Source organism: Ovis canadensis, chromosome 3 (genome assembly GCF_042477335.2).
Source record: "Ovis canadensis isolate MfBH-ARS-UI-01 breed Bighorn chromosome 3, ARS-UI_OviCan_v2, whole genome shotgun sequence".
NCBI classification, from domain to species: domain Eukaryota; kingdom Metazoa; phylum Chordata; class Mammalia; order Artiodactyla; family Bovidae; genus Ovis; species Ovis canadensis.
Window position 1 is genome coordinate 176362456 of NC_091247.1, and position 20119 is coordinate 176382574.

A 20119-nucleotide genomic window follows, 5' to 3' on the forward strand; every position below is an offset into this window, starting at 1 on the left:
TGACTAGTTTTCTGTGAGTATGGTTTCAGTGTGTCTGCCATCTGATGCTCTCTTGAAACACCTACCATCTTACTTGGGTTTCTCTTACCTTGGGCGTGGGGTATCTCTTCACGGCTGCTCCAGCAAAGACAGCCGCTGCTCCTTACCTTGGACAAAGGCTGCTTAAAAAGAAAACTAGCTGGTTCATGTCAAAATGAGCCCCCCTGCACATTGAACATGATGTATAAGGAAGACACTATCAATCCAAAAGATAAAGTGTTTCAAATAGTCTTTTAAATTGTATGATATATTTGTGATGAAATATCTAGTTTCTCCATTAGCATTCTTTAAGAAAGTTGAATAGTTGTTGAAGACATTATATCTTATGTAATGCTGATACCTGAGGCATTGGCCATAACTTCTGTAGTCAATATTCTAGAAATAAGATTTAATATTATATAATGTACATTAAATAATATTCACATATAAAATACACATATAATAATATACTATATATTTACAGGGCCATATTAAAAGAGCAATTCTCTAGGCTGCTTGAAACAAAGAATTGTCAAAATGGAATCACTATCTTTCAGTGCTTTTCTCTTAAAAGGTTTCCTTTCCTTACCTCTCCACTTTATCTTCCCTTCTCTCCCTTCCCCTACCTTTCAACCTATCTCAGATTTTAATTTCTGGAAGAAAATACTTTTTTGCTATCAATCCCTTCTCAGGAGGAAGCACCATCCTCAGCACCGAGTAACTAAATACCACCTGACTGCTTCCACCCTTAAAGTGAAAACTCCTTACACATTTATGTGCCAGCTTCAAATTTTTGTACCATGACCTTAATGGTTAGTTTGTTTTCTAATGTAAATTTATTATTTCAGCCAAGAGACTTTTTACAGAAAAAAAAAAAGGAATGTTCTATTAACCAAGAAGTAAATACTTAACCAAAAAGCAACTTACTTCCAGAAGTTTAATCTTCCTCCATTGGAGGCATCATTTATAATAGTGCTGATTCCACCTTGAATCAATGCAGCCTTTATAATCACAGATGTAAAGCCAGCCACCATGATTCCAACTTGAAAAACATCCGTCCAAATAACTGCTTTAAGACCACCCTTTGAGGAAAAAGTACATTAGGATTAATGCTTCTACCAGACATTATTAAGCACTTACACGCTTATACACTCTTCTGGTCAAAGATAAGGAAAACACAAATCTTGGCCACAAAGTGCACCCAAGGGAGATAATCAGGAAGGTAGTACTTAGATCAAACTTTCAAATATAAATGGAATCCAAAATGAAAGGTTCTCCCAGCAGAGAAAACAGCATGGGCAAAAAGCCTGTGCTTAGTCACTCAGTCATGTCTGATTCTTTGTAACCCTGTGGACTGTAGCCTGCTAGGCTCCTAGAATTCAAAATACATGGCATGCTTAGTGTGTCCAGATATATATTTTGGAGCAAAGTGGAGTGGTGTGGGGATATTGTTAGGAAGAAAACTTGGAGTCAAATTGCAGTATCATAGATTTTATCCTATAGGCAGGACTGATAGTCAAACCGTATGCACAAAGAAGGCATGCATGTATGCTCTGAGGGGATCCAATTCTTTGTGATCCCCTGGACTGTCGCCCACCAGGCTCCCCCATCCATAGGATCTGCCATGCAAGAATACTGGAGTGGGTTGCCATTTCCTACTCCAGTGGATCATCCCATCCCAAGGGATCAAACCCACCTCTCCTACATCTTTTGTATTGGCAAGTGGATTAGCACAAAGAAGGACATACCAGTTAGTGAAAAAATAAAATTGTTTTGTACTAGTCACTGCCCAAGGGTACCCCTCCAGAGCCTGACCGAGTCCCTCTTTGTAGACCTTGTCTTCCACATCATCGAGCAACCAAAGTATTAAGACTTAGAGTATCACAGGTTATACAAGACGTGCACCACTGCTAAGGATCAGCATCAGTGATAATATCAGTGCCCATGCCATACTGGTTCTTACATATTTTGACTGTCACATCTGCCTAAAGGCAATGGGAAATTATCTCAGGTTACTAAGCTAGGGAATACTGTGAGCATAGCTATAATAACATGACAAAAATATGAGCAAATTATGAAACGATACTGGGGACCACTGCATGGTTCAAATGAAGAAAAAAATATCAGTTATGATCAATGTTTTACAAAGGATCAAATTTTACCCTGGACTGAATATTCCTTATAAAAAATAAGTTATTTGGGGAAGGAAATATAAACCCAGACTGCAGCATGCATTGATTGAAACTTTTAATTTTGCAAAGCAAGTGTATAAGGTAAAAGGAGAAATAAGGTTCTTGACATACCATAGTGCAGTAGAATGTGCAGACCACACCAGTAGCCACTACTACACCCCACAGATCAAATCCCGTGACTGTAGAAGAAAAGAAAACGCATGTTTGACTGTGAAATATATACCAGTACTTCTCAAAATATCATCAGCAGGAGGCTATATCACTTATTGGGCACCTTCCTCTATACCCTCTTACCCTAAACTAGACCCAAATCTCAAAAAATGCACCAAAACAAATAGAGTTCAAAATTTATTTCATGAGTTAAATAGACCTGGAGTCTATCCTCAGACACTATACAGGATCCAACATTGGCTAAATCAAATACGTGAAAAAGCATTGATATTATAATTAAGGTGAGAAACTGCTTGATATCGGGAGGTGGTTACCTAGACTGAATGGGGTCATAGGATATTTGTTGTCATGGTTCAAATGAACACATTTTTAGTCCTTGAAAGACAAGCTGTCCATGTTATTAAAATGGGACCAAGAAAGAGAAAAGCTTGTATCATTTGTTACCATTTATTTAAGAAGTAGAGGGGCAAAACTTCCCTGGTGGCTCAGTAGATAAGAATCTGTCTGCCAGTGCAGGAGACATGGGTTTGATCCCTGATCCAGGAAGATCCCACATGCCTTGGGGCATCTAAGCCCACGTGTCACAGCTGCTGAGTCTGTGCTCTAGAGCCTGGGAGCTATAACTAGAGCCCACATGCTGTAACTACTGAAGTGTCATTACTGATTCCATCACCATGGGGTCATTTAATGTTCCACGGTCCTCTGTACTTCTTGTGAACTAGATCTAGAAGCATTCTCAGACTTCAACTTTTTGCAGTAATAAGCTGCAGCTATTAATGTGTCATTAATTAATTCATTCAAATTTTAAAAAAAGAAGCAGTGGGTCAAATTATATTTTTTAATGGAAGGATAACAACTCTATGCCCACAGATTTGAAAGAAAATTTTACAAAAGATATCTGATAAGGGATTGTTCTCCATATCATACAAAATGCTTAAAACTCAACAGTAAAAGAAAAAAACAAAACTGATTCTAAACCATACCAAGACCTTAACATATACCTCACAAAACATATATAGATGACAAATAAGCATATGAAAAGATGCTCCACATCATATGTCATCAAGGAAATGCAAATTAAAACAATGAGATACTACTATACACTTGTTAGAATAGTCAGAATTTGGAACATTGACATCACATGCTGGCAAGGACATGGAGCAACATACGTCTTTCATGCATTGCAGGTAAGAATGCAAAATGGCAAGAGCCATTTCAGAAGGCAGTTTGGTGGATTCCTACAAAACTAAACATCTTCTTGTAATATAATTCAGCAATTGCGTCCTTTGGTATTTACTCAAAAGAGTTGAAAACTGCATTACGAAATAGTCTCCAAAAAGTTTAAATAAAGTCTGAGAATGGTTCTAGATATACTTCACAAGTAATACAGAGGACTAGGGAACATTAAATGACCCCATGCTAATGCAATCAATAAAACCAAGAGCCTGGAAAATTAACGAGCTGAAATTTTGACATTTATAGAACATTGTCCCCAACACAATGAACATTCTGTACAAAAATATATGGAATGTCCAGGAACAGAGACCATATCCTGGGCTGTAAGACAAATCTTAATACATTTCAAAGAATTAAAATCATAGTAGTTCTCTGACCAAACCGGCATTAATTTAGAAACCAATAACAAAAAGGTATGTTTGAAAATCACCAAATATTTGAAAATTATGTAACATACTTCTAAATAACCTGTGGGTAAAAGAAATCATAAGAGAAATTGGAAAATAGCTTAAACTGAATGATTAAAAAAACTACATGGTATCAAAACCTGGGGGATGCAAATGAAGCAGTACTTACAATAGAATTTATAGCTTTAAATATTATTTTAGAAAATAAGAAAGATTTAAAGTCAATGGTCTAAGTTTCTACCTTAAAAACCTAAAAAATTTAAGCCCAAAGTTAAGTAGAAGAAACAGTAAACATAATTAATGAAATAGAAAGCAAATACATAAAATCAACAAAGCCAGAAACTAGTTCTTAGAAAAAATTTAAAATATCAATAAAAAGACTAGCCAGATACATCAAGGAAAAAAGGACAAAAAATATATCAATATTAGGAACAATTAGAAGGGACATCACTATAAATTCTGTAAACATTAAAAGGATAACAAAAGGATATTTTAAACAACTTTATGCCAATGACTTGGCAAATTAGATAAAATGAATTAAAGTCCTAAAAAAGACAGTTGACTAAAACTGACTGAATAAAAACTAGAAAATCCAAATGACTATATTTATTACAGAAACTGTATCCATAAACTAAAACTTTTCTACAAAAATAAGTATCAGGCTCAGATGCCCTCACTGTGAATTTTTTCAAGCATTTAAGAAATAAATACACAGTCTTATACCTCTTTCAGAAAATAGAAGAAGAAACACTTTCTGAACCATACAGTCAGTATAATTAGTACAAAAACCCTGACGAAGACATTTAAGGAAAAGTAAATTTCATGCCAATACTCCTCATAAGCTGCAAAAATCCTTTACAAAATACTGGCAAATCAGATTCATCAATATATTAAAAGGTTAATACATTATGACCAAGTAAATTTTACCCCAAGAAGGAAAATTGGTTTAACATTTGAAAAATCAATATAATTTCCTACATTAACAGTGAATGAAGACAGAGAAGTAAAAGGCATACAGACAGAGAACAAAGTAGTAAAACTGTTTCTGTTCATCAGTCAGGATTCAGTCTCTCAGTCTTACTCTTTGTGACCCCATGGACTGCAGCACACCAGGCCTCCCTGTCCATCATCAACTCCCAGAGCCTACTCAAACTCATGTCCATCACATCAGTGATGCCATCCAACCATCTCATCCTCTGTTATCCCCTTCTGCTCCCACCTTCAGTCTTCCCAGCATCAATTCTTTGGTGCTCAGCTTTCTTTATAGTCCAACTCTCACATCCATACATGACTACTGGAAAACCATAGCTTTGACTAGACAGACCTTTGTTGGCAAAGTAATGTCTCTGCTTTTTAATATGCTGTCTAGTTTGGTCCGAGTTTTTCATCCAAGGAGCAAGCGTGTTTTAATTTCATGGCTGCAGTCACCATCTGTAGTGATTCTGGAGCCCAAAAAAGTCTCTAACTGTTTCCATTGTTTCTCTACTGTGGGCAAGAATCCCTTAGAAGAAATGGAGTAGCCATCATAGTCAGCAAAAGAGTCCAAAATGCAGTATTTGGATGTAATCCCCAAAACGACAGAATGATCTGTTTGTTTCCAAGGCAAACCATTCAATATCACAGTAATCTAAGCCTGTGTCCTGACCGGTAATGCTGAAGAAACTGACGTTGAACAGTTCTACGAAAACCTACAAGAGCTTCTAGAATTAACACCCCAAAAAAGATGTCCTTTTCATTATATGGGACTGGAATGCAAAAGTAGGGAGCCAAGAGATACCTGAAGTAACAGGCAAATTTGGCCTTGAAGTACAAAACAAAGCAGGTCAAAGGCTAACAGAGTTTAGCCAAGGGAATGCACTGGTCATAGCAAACACCCTCTTCCAACAACACAAGAGAAGACTCTACACATGGACATCACCAGATGGTCAATACTGAAACCAGATTGATTATATTCTTTGTTTCTATTCAGAAACAACATGAAAACCACAAAGAATTTTCCAAAAGTCTACTTGAATTAGTAAGTATGTTTAGCAAGTTCTCAGGATAGAAGATCAACATATAGAAGGCAATTGTATTTTTCCATACTTGCAAATGATGAAAAGACATTACTGAGAGAAATTTTAAAAGGCCTGGGTAAATGGATAAATAGGCCAAGTAATGGATAGATAGACCATGTAAATGACAGGTCAAGTCTTTTGCCCACTTTTCGTTAGGTTGTTTGTCTTTTTTCCATTGATTTTGTTATTCTATGAGCCAGTAAGCTCAACATCAACAGTTATTAAGAAAATACAAAATAAAACCACAGTAAGATAATAGATGGTACAACTAGAATGGCTATAATTAAAAAGACAAATACAAAATGTTGGCAAGGACATGAAACCACTGAAACTCTTATAGGTTGTGGGATGGACATGTAGAATGATACAACAACTTAGCAAAGCTATTTGGTAGTTTCTCTTAAATTCTGTACATGTTACTACCCTGTGGGTTTGAACATGTGGATCAGAACAGGTGTATATTTAACTTTATACTGCTTCCAGGTATTCATCCACTAAAAATGAAAACATGTCAAAAAGCAAAACCTGTATAAGAATGCTCTTAGCAGCTTTCATCAAACCTGTACAAGAATGTTCTTAGCAGCTTTCATTTAAAATAGCCTAAAACTGGAACAACCCAACATCCATCAACAAGAGAATGGATAAACAGATTTTGGTAGATGCATATGATAAAATACTAGCAATAAAAAGGAATGAATTACTGATACATGTACCAACATGAAAGAATACCTCAAAAACATTTTATTGAGCAAAAGAAACCAGATATAAAAAAGTCACAATATGATTCCACTTATACAAAATCTAACAGGGAAAGTAATTTACGGTAATAGAAGCTCGCTGCTTGGAATAGAGAGGGGAACTCATTAGAAAGAAACACAAAAAATTTCTGGGAAATGAAGATAAAAATATTCTATATCTTGAGTTAAATGGTTGTCACAAGTACACAAAATTGTCAAAAGTCAACCAACTGTGTGTTTAGGTTCTGCTCATTTTATTGTATATACACCATGTCACAATAAAATATGGCTGTCAATTTTAAAAAGCAAGAAAGAAAACCTTAAGAAACAACTGAACTAATTACAGATATATCAACTTATCTGAATCCTGATTCTAATAAACACTGAGAAAACATCAGGGATCTCTGAACACTGACCTCATCTTGGCGATTGTTGTTTTTTAGTCATTAAGACATGTCCGACTCTTTTGCACCCCTGTGGACTGTAGCCTATGAGGCTTCTCTGTCCATAGCATTTCCCAGGCAATAATACTGGAATGGGTTGTCATTTCTTTCTCCAGAGGAATCTTCCCGACCCAGGGATCGAATCTGCGTCTCCTGCATTAGCAGGTGAATTCTTTATCACTGAGCATTATTGATGATAGGCACCCCACTCCAGTACTCTTGTCTGGAAAATCCCATGGATGGAGGAGCCTGGTAGGCTGCAGTCCATGGGGTCACTAAGAGTCGGACACAACTGAGCGACTTCACTTTCACTTTTCACTTTCATTCTTTGGAGAAGGAAATGGCAACCCACTCCAGTATTCTTGCCTAGAGAATCCCAGGGACGGGGGAGCCTGGTGGGCTGCCATCTATGGGGTCGCACAGAGCTGGACACAACTGAAGCGACTTAGCAGCAGCAGCAAGCAATTAGTGTTAATGTTTTAGAAACGATGGAAGTTACAATTGTATTTTAAAAACACACCTTGGTACAAACTGTCAGTTACAGAATATATAAACCATGAGACTGCAGTATACAGCATGGTTAATAATACTGTCTTGCATATTTTAAATGTTGCTAAGAAAGTAAATCTTAAAAGCTCTCATCATAAGAAAAAGATTTTATAACTATGAGCAGTGCATATCCCAAAAAGTAATTTTACATTCAAGGTGAGGAAAGAGGCATCAGAAAATTGACTGCTCAGATGTGGTCACTGTTAACATAATGATGTGTATTGTCTTCTACATATATTTAGACCTCATGCTATTGTCATAATATTTAACTAAGTGGAATTGTAGGTTTTTTCTCGATCATTTTGCTTTTGTATATGTAGGAATCTAGTTCCTATTATCATGACTGGGCCTTTAGGAATAAATATGATAATAATAAATCAACCAAATAACCTCCAGGGTAGCTTTTCAAAATTCTCTTCTAATTCTTCCTGTTCATCTCAAATCATCTCTAACACTATATGCATTTTCTAGACATTTATAAAAAATAAGCTGAAAATCTGAAGGGTAATGATATTTTACATAATTTTATTCTACCTCATGCTTTTATCACAGAAGCAGTGTTCACTGTTAAATAAAAATTTCTTTATTTGCTGATAGCTATGTTTCTACCTGCTATCACATTTTCAATGCGCCTTTTAAATCCAGGATATCTGAATGTAAATTCTCTAACATGTCACTGGATATGATCTTGTTTCTTTTGTAAGCACAGTCCTTCAAACTATAGGCTAGAAATGTCATTTTATTTTAGACAATTTTCTCCACAGGCCTAGAGAAAAACTTGATTCTATAAAAGCTATTTAGTCAAAGGCTTTTTCTTAAAAACAAAAACAAAAAACAAGTTTGAAGAGCCAAATAACTTACTTGGTCCTTATAAAGTTAATGGAAAGATAATTGAATATGTGATGCAAGCTCTAAAGGAAATCAGCCCTGAATATTTATTGGAAGGACTGATGCTGAAGCTGAAGCTCCAATACCTTAGCCACCTGATATGAAGAAATGATTGGGAAAGACCCTGATACTGGGAAAGACTGTGGGCAGGAGGAGAAGGGGGTAGCAGAGGATGCGATGGTTAAGTAGCATTACTGACTCAATGGCCATGAGTTTGAGCAAACTCCAGGAAAAATTGAAGGACAGGGAAGCCTGGTGTATTGCAGTCCATAGGGTTGTAAAGAACTGAACATGATTTAGCTACTGAAGAACAACAACTGCCATGAATTTTAAAAAATCCTTCTTGAATCTCAATCCTATGCGTTAATGGTATTTGAATATTTTAAAAAGAGAGAGAGAGATGCTGCTTGGCCAGGTGTATCTATACCTTAGTGCTATCTTTACATTCCCAGAATTTGGCTTTTCACTTTGTAGATTTAGAAATGCAAAGATGAATGGGTTATAGGGGAGAAAGTCATGCTGACTGGTAAACTATAAGCATTGCTATAAAACAGCATTAAAGTTTACTAATATACAATGAGAAATAGGGGTCATAAGCAGACTTGTTGTAATTGTTAGTTCATGATCACATAATTTCCTATTGATTAGCATGTCAATGTGGGAAGCCAAATTCTGATCAAAAGGTAACTTGGTGAGCTTAGTATCTGAAAAGGAAGCATTAATCTCATAATTATGAAGGGTTGAACCATTAATCTGTTCAGTGTCCTTTGTTTCATTACCTTGGATCTTTTACAGGTGCCTCTATACCAAACTCAGTCTTTATTCTGAAGAGTACACATTATAGCTGAAAAAAGTGAAAGTGTTAGTCACTCAGGGGTGTCTGACTCTTTGTGACTCCATGGACTGTAGCCTGCCAGGTTTCTCAGTCCATGGAATTCTCCAAGCAAGAATACTGGCATAGGTTGCCATTTCCCACTCTAGGATGGAACCCAGAGATCAAACCCAGGTCTCCTGCTTTGCAGGTGGATCCTTTGCCATCTGAGCCGCCAGGGAAGCAAGTACAATCCTATAACGTCCCTTAAAATCCACCCTCCCACATTTAGGAATTGTGGATATTTGCACATTATATCCAATTCATGTATTGCATTTAACAGGGCTTCCCTGGTGGCTCAGCAGTAAAGAATCTGCCTGCCAATGCAGGACACCTGGGTTTGATCTCTGGGTCAGGAAGACTCCCTAGAGAAAGAAATGGCAGCCCTCTGCCCATGGGAATTCCCAGGCAAGAATACTGGAGACTGTTGCCTGGCAGGCTACAGTCCAAGGGGTTGCAAAAGTGTTGGACACGACTTAGCAACAAAACCACCACCACCATGATGATGTATGTTAACTAGACCTATTGTGGTGATCATTGTAATATACAAATACTGAATCATTACAGTAAGCCTGCAACTAATAAAATGTTATATGTCAATTATACCTCAATGAAAAAAAGTATGTAAAAGACATATGGAATTCAGATGAAATGATAAAATATCTCAGATTTTCAGCAAAATAAACTAGTGATGGAAATAGGGAGTGAAATAAATCAAGAGTCGATAATTATTAGTGTAGAGTTAATGGTATGTTAGCGTTCAGTACACTATTCTATTTTAGCATATGATTGAAGTTTTCTGTAATTAAAAAAAAAAGATTAAAAAGATTTCACGTAGAGAACGTTAAGTTCCAATTCAGCTAAAAATGTTTCTATGGAGCATCTGTTGCATACCAAGTACTCTCTCTCTGTCTGTGTTTACTGCTTTGTTACAGTAAAATGCATGTATGCTCAGTTGCTTTAGTCAGGTCCAGCTCTGTGACCCTACAGACTGTAGCCCATTGGGCTCCTCTATTCGTGGGATTCTCCAGGCAAGAATACTGGAGTGGGTTGCCATGCCCTCCTCCAAGGGATCTTCCTGATCCAGGGATTGAACTGGCATCTCCTGTGTCTTCGGCATTGCAGGCGATTCTTTACCCACTGGGCCACGTGGGAATCCCATGGTAAAATACATGGCTGATATTAAAGTGGTCAAAATGCAATGCCTCGAATCCTAATTTACTTCCAGGGAGTGGCTCAATAAACTGATAAGAACAGTCCTTGAAGCACTGAAAGTAGGGCTTTCTTATTCCCAGAACTGCACTTTAAAACTCTAAAGCCAACATTTCAGTTATACTTAACTCCAATAGGTAACTTATGAAGTTTATAGCTCAGCTCTTTACATATGAAGTGATTCATTCACGATGTTGGTAATATTTACAAGAAACATGCCAGACATTCAGAATTCAATCACATTATATAATGGATATCATCTTTGCAATGATATTGCTGTGCTTTATAAATACAGATGACAACTATTATCTATGTATCATGAAATCAAGAAATTAGAATCTGCAGTTAGAAGGAGTTTTCCCTTCTTTTCTTGTTTTCTTTGGGGCTTTCCATTTTATATTAATTTGAGGAACTGCATCACATTCTTCCCATCACAGACTCCACTTGTCCATTTTAGAAGGAAGTTTCAGAGATAAATTTGCTTCTAACTGATAAGAATTTAAAGTATGTAGTTTCCCTGAAGCCTTTTGAGAGTATGACTAATTCACTTCTTTGCCTCAATAAACAATCCCAGTTTCACAGCTATTATCTTCCCAAATCTAGAGAGTAACTTGTTGATCCATAAAATTGTCACGTATTTATTTATAAGGCTACTATAGCCATCTGTCCTTTGGTCACCAGGAGCAATCTAATATTTCAAATCACACAGACCTCTTTTTCTTGTATTTTGGATCACATTCAAAGTGGGGAGAAAAAAAATTTCTCCTCCTGCCCAATTTCACAATGGGACCAAGCCTGAGCTGAATAACGCAGAAGCCTGTTGGAGATAACTTCTTCCAAGGAGTAAGCGTCTTTTCCAAAATTAAAAGCAGAGACATTACTTTGCCAACAAAGGTCTGTCTAGTCAAAGCTGGTTTTTCCAGTAGTCATATATGGATGTGAGAGGTGGACTATAAAGAAAGCTGAGCACCAAAGAATTGGTGCTTTTGAACTGTGGTGTTGGAGAAGACTCTTGAGAGTCCCTCGGACTGCAAGGAGATCCAACCAGTCCATCCTAAAGGAGATCAGTCCTGAATATTCATTGGAAGGACTGATGCAAAAGCTGAAACTCCAATAGTTTGGCCACCTGATGCGAAGAACTGACTCATTTGAAAAGACCCTGATGCTGGGACCGATTGAAGGCAGGAAGAAAAGGGGTCGGCAGAGGACAAGATGGTTGGATGGCAGCAGAAGACTGATTCAATGGACATGAGTTTAAGTAAACTCCGGGAGTTGGTGATGAACAGGGAGGCCTGGTGTGCTGCAGTCCATGGGGTTACAAAGAGTCGGACACAACTGAGCGACTGAACCGAACTGAACTGAACTGTTGGAGATGGGCTCCAGGTTACAAAAACAAAGGCAGCAAGTGCAGTCCATTCATGATTTAGACTACAGGGGGCGTTCATTCTGAAGGAGTGGAGAATGGCTGGTTGGCACATCCCAGAGAAACACAGCCCAGTGAAGCCTGTTGTAGTTGTTTAGTCACTAAGTCATGTCTGACGCTTGCAACCCCATGGATGGTAGCCTGCCAGGCTCCTCTGTCCATGGGATTCTCCCAGCAAGAATACTGAAGTCAGTTGCCATTTCCTTCTCCAGGGGATCTTTCTGACCCAGGGATTGAACCCTTATCTCCTGCATTGGCAGGCATGTTCTTTATCACTCAGTCACCAGGGAAGCCCTCAGTGTTCTAACCTTCTACTAATTTACAGACCTTTCTGAGCTATGATTCGGGAACCCAGAGAAGCTGCTAGTGTAGACACTGAACCCACCAGATCTGCTTCAAGCTGATGCAGGCTACTGGAAGCATTCCTCCACCTCCCCATCTCCCCAAAGAGAAAATAAAGTCTGTTAAAAGTGAACCTCCAAGTGTGAGTGACATATTAACTCCAAAACGTACCTTGATTCAAAGCCAGGGCAGGGGCATAAATAACAATTCCAGTATACAGAATCTAGAGGAAAAAAGAAAATGAATAAATAGTATGAATTACAAAATGAAATATTGATATTTTTCCATAAATTTACTTAAGAATTAAAAAACATAGTTTTAATATACTTTAACAAAATTCGTTTGCAACTTGAAAACGTTATTTAAGTGAAGTTGACTCTCCTTTTCTATTTGGGGTATGGTCATAGGTTACGAAAACCTTTTATGACCAATTTTATGTAAAAATGTGGACTTTTCATGCAGTGCTTAGTGCAGATAGCCACTAATCCATCAGTTCAACTCTGAAACCAACTTTCCTAGATCTGGGACAATTTGGAAGAAAGAAAGGGCACAGATGTGAAAGGGCGATGCTCGCTCATATGCTTTCAAACTTTTGTCAATCACTAAAGATGTAAGTGGTAAAGCAGTGAACATTTTGGAAACTTGTTTGCAAAAGTTGGCATGACCACTAATTAAACAAAAGTGTAAATTTGCCCTAAAATTTCCTGAGGGCCAACAAAAGTTCTACTCTACCTTTTTAATATTATTATTTTTCATTCATATACTTAACAAATATCTGTTAATCTGGGGTACTACAGTAAGATAAATATGTTCTCTTTCTCAAAATATCATTTTCATTGCATCTGATCTTTCAAATACATAAAGGCTAATTCTATGATTATGCTATAAAACATACTATGAAAAAACCATATTATTCAGTATTTGAATGTTTGATTAAATTGCATGAGTAGGTCTACAGAAGTAAGTCCTTCAAACAGTGGATGCTAAAGCTCCCCTCCCTTTGCAGGAATGCACTAGCTTTCCAGTCATTATATTGTCCAAGTTAAAGATTTGAAAATGTGACCCAGCCATCTTCTTAACATTTGTCCCCTCTCTTACATTTCTGTCGGCACTTCTAATGATGATCCAAAGAGGGACTGAACTCCATGGTGGAATGCAAGCTACTAGCCTCAGCTCTGGGTCAGAATCTCTACCAGACCCCAGAGGGCTCTTTTCTTTCATACTCCAAGTGTTAAGGGCAAATACAATTTAAGCTACATAGCTAGCAAAGATATAAAATGAAGCTAAGTTAAATAATTTACAAAGGCACTCTGTCTTGCTGTCGCAAAAGCTTGGGTAGCTTTTGACTGGAGAAATGGAATTATAAATAGGGATGAGATTGAAAACTCCTTCCTCGACCTCCATTATCAAACTCATTCATGAAAGACTTAGCTGCCAAAAGGGAGATAGGTCTAAATTATGTGACAATGATCGTGACAAGATGATGTGTGGGAAGCAATCTCTGTCACTGATGACTTGGCAAATCTTTGATTTCCATTTGCGCCAATCAGTAAATCTATACTTGCATATTTTTGAAGTATTGGATTGTGAGGGGGTTTGTTGGTTTTTTTGTGACCCCGTGGACTGTAGCCCACCAGGCTCCTCTGTCCATGGGATTTCCTAGGCAAGAATACTGGAGTGTGCTGCCATTTCCTTCCCCAGGGAATCTTCCCAACTCAGGGACTGAACCTGAGTCTCATGCTTGGCAGGCAGACTCTACCACTGAGCAACCTGGGAAGCCCATTGGATTGTGCACTTGGCTTTAAAAACTCCTCCTGAGTGCATGATGTTGTTGCTTTATACTCAGTGAGTATATCAATTCGGTTTTACAGTTCAATCTCTGAAAGAGTGCATTGATTCATTTTTTTAAAGTATGCTTTCAAAGAAAATTATTTTCAAATTTTTTCTTCCTATGTCAGCTAATATTTTCTACTAAATCTATTACTTAACACACTGTAAAAATACTATGAAATATACAACTTCTTTTCCCTTTATTATAATTCCTACTATCAGCTAGTACAGTTCCTTCAAATATCTTTGTCATCTAAGCCATGCCCTTACTGTCACTTTGGTAGGGACAGAGGGAGACATAAGAGGAAAAAGCATATTTTCCTAACCATAACTGTTGCTTGTTCAATATAATATTCAGTGTTCACTTAATTCACTGTTTTCTCAGGAAATAATGCATTTGCTGAGACAAGGTTTAATGATCTTAAGGATTAATGCTATGTGGTGACAGGTGTTTTTCCTTTTGTGTTCCCTCCTATGTTCAACCTCTTTTCTTTCACATATTTATCAAAGACTCTTGACCCAGGTGCCTTGTTTAAAAAACACTGTAGATGAAAAGAAGATAAAATAAATGAACTGATGGCTACTTACTGTTTGAACAATGAAGAGGACTGTTCCACAGAGACGAACACATTTGTTAAATCGAAGTTCTAAATACTGTTTCCAAAAAAAGGAAAAATGGTTAATATATAAAACTTCTGGACATTTTTTAAAAACCAGCAGCTTGAGAAGTAAAAGAGCTAAAACTTAAAAGAAACTTCATAGCTAATTTTTATCCTGCATTTCTATTTCACTATTAATAGTTTAATTTAAATTATTTAAATGTTGTTATTTAAATTAATATTTTATCTTTAAAATTATTTATTTTTTAATTGAAGGATAATTGCTTTACATAATTTTGTTGTTTTCTGTCAAATTTCAACACGAATCAGCCATAGGTGTACATATGTTACCGGTGTACATATGTACAGCCATAGGTGTACAAATTATTTAACTTAGTATTTTAAGTTACATATAGCAAAACTGACCCTTGTTTTAGAGTACAGTTCAAAATTTTTTTGTTTGCTTGTTTGTCTGCTTTTGGCCACGCTGTGTGGCAATGTGGGATCTTAGATCCCCGATCAGGGATGCAACCTGTGTCCCCTACACTGGGCATGCAGAATCTTAACCACTCGACTGCTAGGTTAAGTCGCAGTTCAATGGTTTTAACACAGAACAGTTTCATCACCCCCAGAAAAGTCCTTCATGTTGCTCCTTTGTAGTCAAATCCTCTTTGCATCCCTAAACCTTGGCAATCACTGATCCAGTCTCCATCCCTACAAGTTTTGCCTTTTGCAGAATGTCATACCAATGCAATTATTTTCTGCATTTTTAGAATAAACAAAGTGTGGTCCTCCCCTTTCTCTTGGCACCTACCCAATAAATTTCCCTTGATACACTTAAGGAATCAACCCTTTCCCACTTTAGGCAACTGTGGCAGAACTGTCAATCAAGGTGCCTTGCCTGGGCTAAAAGGCAGTCACATGACCTATGTTCAGCCAGTCAGTTTCTCTTCTCAACAGGTGACTCTTAGAGGCAAGATATAAAGACAGAAAATGACTGAAGCAGAAAGCAGACTGATCCTGACAGCGTGGCCTGAAGAGGCTGCCCTGGCTTCTGTTCCTTTTCATAGTCTGTTTGCTCAGCCTTTCCTCCTGTTCTGTGAGCTATGCCCATATCCTTACAATAAAAATTTTTTTAATTAAAATTTATTTATTTTAATTGGAGGCTATTTACTTTACAATATTGTATTGGTTCTGCCACACATCAACATGAATCTGCCAGAGCCGTACACATGTTCCGCATCCTGAACCCTCCTCCCACCTCCCTCCCCATACCATCTCTCCGGGTCATCCCAGTGCCTAAGTCCATTTTTCTATTCAGAGCCAACCTTGACATCTGCAATAGCTTATAATATAGAGGCATACCTCGTTTTATAGCACTTCTTTTTATTGTTCTTCACAGACACTGCATTTTTTACAAATGGAAAATTTCTGGCAACCTTCCAAGAAGCAAGTCTATTGGTATCATTTTTCCAACAGGACTTCATGTCTCTGTTTCACACTTTGGTAATTCTCCCAATATTTCAAGCTTTTTCATTATTGTTATGTTTGTTACAGTGATCTTTGATGTTGCTATTGCAAACGCTTACAACTCACTGAAGGCTCAGAAGGCAGTTAGCATTTTTTAGCAATCATGTATTTTTTAATTATGGTATGTACATTGTTTTTTAGACAAAGAGCTATTGTACGCTCAATAGACTAAGTGAGCGAGTGAAGTCACTCAGTCGTGTCCGACTCTTTGTGACCCCATGGACGGTAGCCTACCAGGCTCCTCTTTCCATAGGATTTTCCAGGCAAGAGTACTGGAGTGGGTTGCCATTTCCTTCTCCAGGAGATCTTCCCAACCCAGGGATCGAACCCAGGTCTCCCACATTGTAGGCAGACGCTTTACCATCTGAGCCGCCAGGGAAGAGCCCAAGGCATAGTGTGAACACAACTTTTATGTGCACTGAGAAAGAAAAAAACATGCAACTAGCTTTACTACAATATTCACTTTATCGTGGTGGTCTGGAACCAAACCTGCCATATCTCTGAGGTAGGTCAGTAGTGTGCCTATCTCCTATGTTATATATAATAATGTGTCACAGAGTTAGAATCCCAGGACTTTAGAGCTGGAAGGAAGCTGGGGTACCTGGTTTAGTCACTAAGTCGTGTCCAACTCTTGTGACCCCAAGGACTTAGCCCGCCAGGCTCCTCTGTCCATGGGATTCTCCAGGCAAGAATACTGGAGTGGGTTGCCATTTCCTCTCCAGGTGATATTCCCAACCTGGGCATTAAACCCAGGTCACTTGCACTGCAAGCAGATTCTTTACTCACTGAGCTATGAGGGAGGAAGCTGGGGTCCAAGACATTCTTTAACTTGAATAGTGTTACTATAATATACAGAGAATTTTAAAGCTAACAGTAGTCTTTTCAAATACAGAAGAAAAAAGAAGGAAAGAAAAACTGATATTAGGTAAATATCAGAGGAAAAGACACTAGATATTTTTGCTTCATAATTATGGATAACATTTATAATGTATTTGCTGCATGTCTTGTCTATAGCCCAGGATGGCAGCCTCTCAGATAGCTCTGAGGAACTGTTCCAAAGAGTTAAGGGAGGAGCCAGGATATAGAGGAGTATTTACTAGGGGCAAGGGAAGAATATGTAGTTAACATCAAAAGATTATTGCTAATCACAAAAAAGCAGATATCTCAAGTTAATGATTTTAGCCCTTTTCTGTGTATGGAAAGATGCAAGAGTCTGAGCTTCCTGAAATCCTTCCTTCATATACATCTTAGCTATTTCGGGCCAGGATCCTATTTATCTCCACTCTCTCACGGTGCACCATGGATAGCAGCTGCAGTGGCTGATGGCTTTGTGGCCACAATATTCTTTGTTTACTGCAATGGCAGAGACATTCTTTGTCCACCTCAGCTACTGGGCTGCTAAAGAAATACTTAAAGACCAAGTCACTGATTTGTAGGCTCAGAGAGTAGCTCTAGGATTTCTTGACAAAACTACAGAGTAACAGGAGGCATCTGTGTAACCAAGCAGGACCCTATGGGACCTTCCCAGGACAGATTCCTGCCCCCATGTCCTCACACTGCCTCTTGTTTATTGAAAAGCTGTAGACTCCCAGGCCTCCCTGAGTTACAAAAGTCTGGCCCAACAATTAATGATTGAAAAGCTGTTGAATACATAGTGACAAAACTAGCAGTTGGGCCAGAAGAACTGGTAACAATTTAAACAGTAAATCAGCCATATAGCACTCACAGAACCTTTAGTTCCTTCCGGAAGTACCAAGATAACAGTATCTGATGTGCATTTTCCCAATTGCTTTACAGATGCTAAAACCTCCACCAAATGGAAGAAGCTAATTAACTGATGCCCCCAGAACCACTGGAGCCTGAGGACTGATAATGTTTACCCCTGTAACACTGCCTGGTTACCTCACTATAAACCTATCAGACTATTGTGCCGAAGTTTATCACATAGTTGGCAACTCCCCTTCCTCACCTTGCCTTTAAAAATGCTTCCCTAAAACCCATCAGGGAGTCTGAGTTTTTGATAATCAGCTGCCCCAGACTAATAATAAAAGCTGTAGTTTCTTTCATCACAACCCAGAGTCAGTAAATCGGCGTTCCTGTGTATGGGCAAGTGGACCCAAGTTTGGTTTGATATCACCTATTGTCAGTCAAGATCTCTCATGGTTCTTGGTACTTGGAATGATTTAGGGACACTAAGATTCCTATTGAATTTTGTTTTTAAAAAAGAGAGAGAGAGAGTAAGGGCAATGTAGTTTAAACACTTAGATTTTGTTGAATCCAGAAAGATCCTAAAGAAATGGGGAATGCAGTTGGGCTCCTGCACGATATTTTTTTCTATGGGTCTGGAAGTTGTTAAACACCTCTCAGGACTATACCCTGAAAGCAGTGATAGACATCACAAATGTTTCTAAACAGCCTGTTGTATTCTGTGTGTGTGTGTGTGTGTGTTAGTCGCTCAGTTGTGTCCAACTCTTTGCAATCCCATGGACTGTAGCCCACCAGGCAACTCTGTCCATGGAATTCTTTAGGCAAGAATACTGGAGTTGGCTGCCATTCCCTTCTCCAGGGCATCTTCCTGACCCAGGGATGGAACCCGGGTCTCGTGCATTGCAGGCTATTCTTTTCCATCTAAGCCACCAGGGAAGCCCCACTGTATTGCATCATAGCTAACGAATGGAAGCTAGGGAGAAATTTTATACTTGTATAAGAATGCCAGGGTTCTCAATGCTGGACCTCTTATTCTGCATAGTTGACTCCAGCTGTCAGCATAAAACAAACAAAATACACCACACGAAAGAGTTTTCCATGACCAACTGCAGGGACATAGCACGAAACCTAACTTCTCTGTCCCCAGCGGCCTGGCATCCACTAGTCATGGACACCCCCTGTGTGCCCACAGGCCCTTGTGTCCTACACCACATCCCTTTCGCCTTAGCCCTTCTAAGCTCCGCTTGGGGTTGTAACACTCACAGGAGCCTTCAGAGGCAGCCAGCAGTGCACCACTGCAGAGCCTCTCAGCATGAACCCACTTTGTTTCAGGCTCTTTTGTGTAACTTAGTTTACTCCAGTTCTCTTTGTTTACAAAATGAGGCTGTCACAATATAAGGATTATTTTGAGTATTGAGACAGAAAACGTATGTAAAACAGGCAGCCCAGTACCCAGCCTGTACTGAGCATTTGGCAAATGTTAGCTTTTTACCATTTCTAGCTGGAGCCTTGCTAACTTAGCCTCCACCACTGCGGATGTGTGGGAAATGTGTTTCTGGTTGAGTTAATGTTGCTGCCCTGGAGAGGTACGGGTCAGTGACTATGAGAGGAGCAGTCATCTATGGTGACTGAAATCCTCATGCCAGGTTCTTCAAACCCCTTCTGGGTTTTGGAGTTGTTTAACTACAGATCAGAGCTCACAGACTCAAAATGCCTGAAGATCTCATCAGGTAAAGTACATAAGTCAATCAACCAGGCATTCATATATTAACCAGCTTGAAATATTCCTCATATCCACTAAGAAATATGTTCTCTGACATCCCCCTCCAAACAAGAACTCCCTCACACCTTTCTATCTTCTCTTTTGCATGTTTGATAAAGACTTAAATGCAGATAGATTTTTCTAT

At 38.4% G+C, this 20119-nt stretch overlaps 1 protein-coding gene and 1 long non-coding RNA gene across 2 annotated transcripts in view; one reads left to right on the top strand and one right to left on the bottom strand.

Moving 5' to 3' along the window:
- The window catches only part of LOC138437588 (uncharacterized), a 38977-nt gene extending 19690 nt beyond the window's left edge, over positions 1–19287 (top strand). Inside the window, exon 2 of the long non-coding RNA XR_011256032.1 lies at positions 18303–19287. This is a non-coding gene — a long non-coding RNA (uncharacterized lncRNA). The remainder of the gene's footprint in view (positions 1–18302) is intronic.
- Positions 1–20119, bottom strand: part of SLC5A8 (solute carrier family 5 member 8) — a 68504-nt gene that overhangs the window by 45878 nt on the left and 2507 nt on the right. The window contains exons 2-5 of the mRNA XM_069585152.1: positions 14965–15030; positions 12718–12769; positions 2322–2389; positions 946–1100 (exon numbers count right to left, since the gene is read on the bottom strand). Coding sequence (XP_069441253.1) covers positions 946–1100; positions 2322–2389; positions 12718–12769; positions 14965–15030 — 341 coding nt within the window. The remainder of the gene's footprint in view (positions 1–945; positions 1101–2321; positions 2390–12717; positions 12770–14964; positions 15031–20119) is intronic.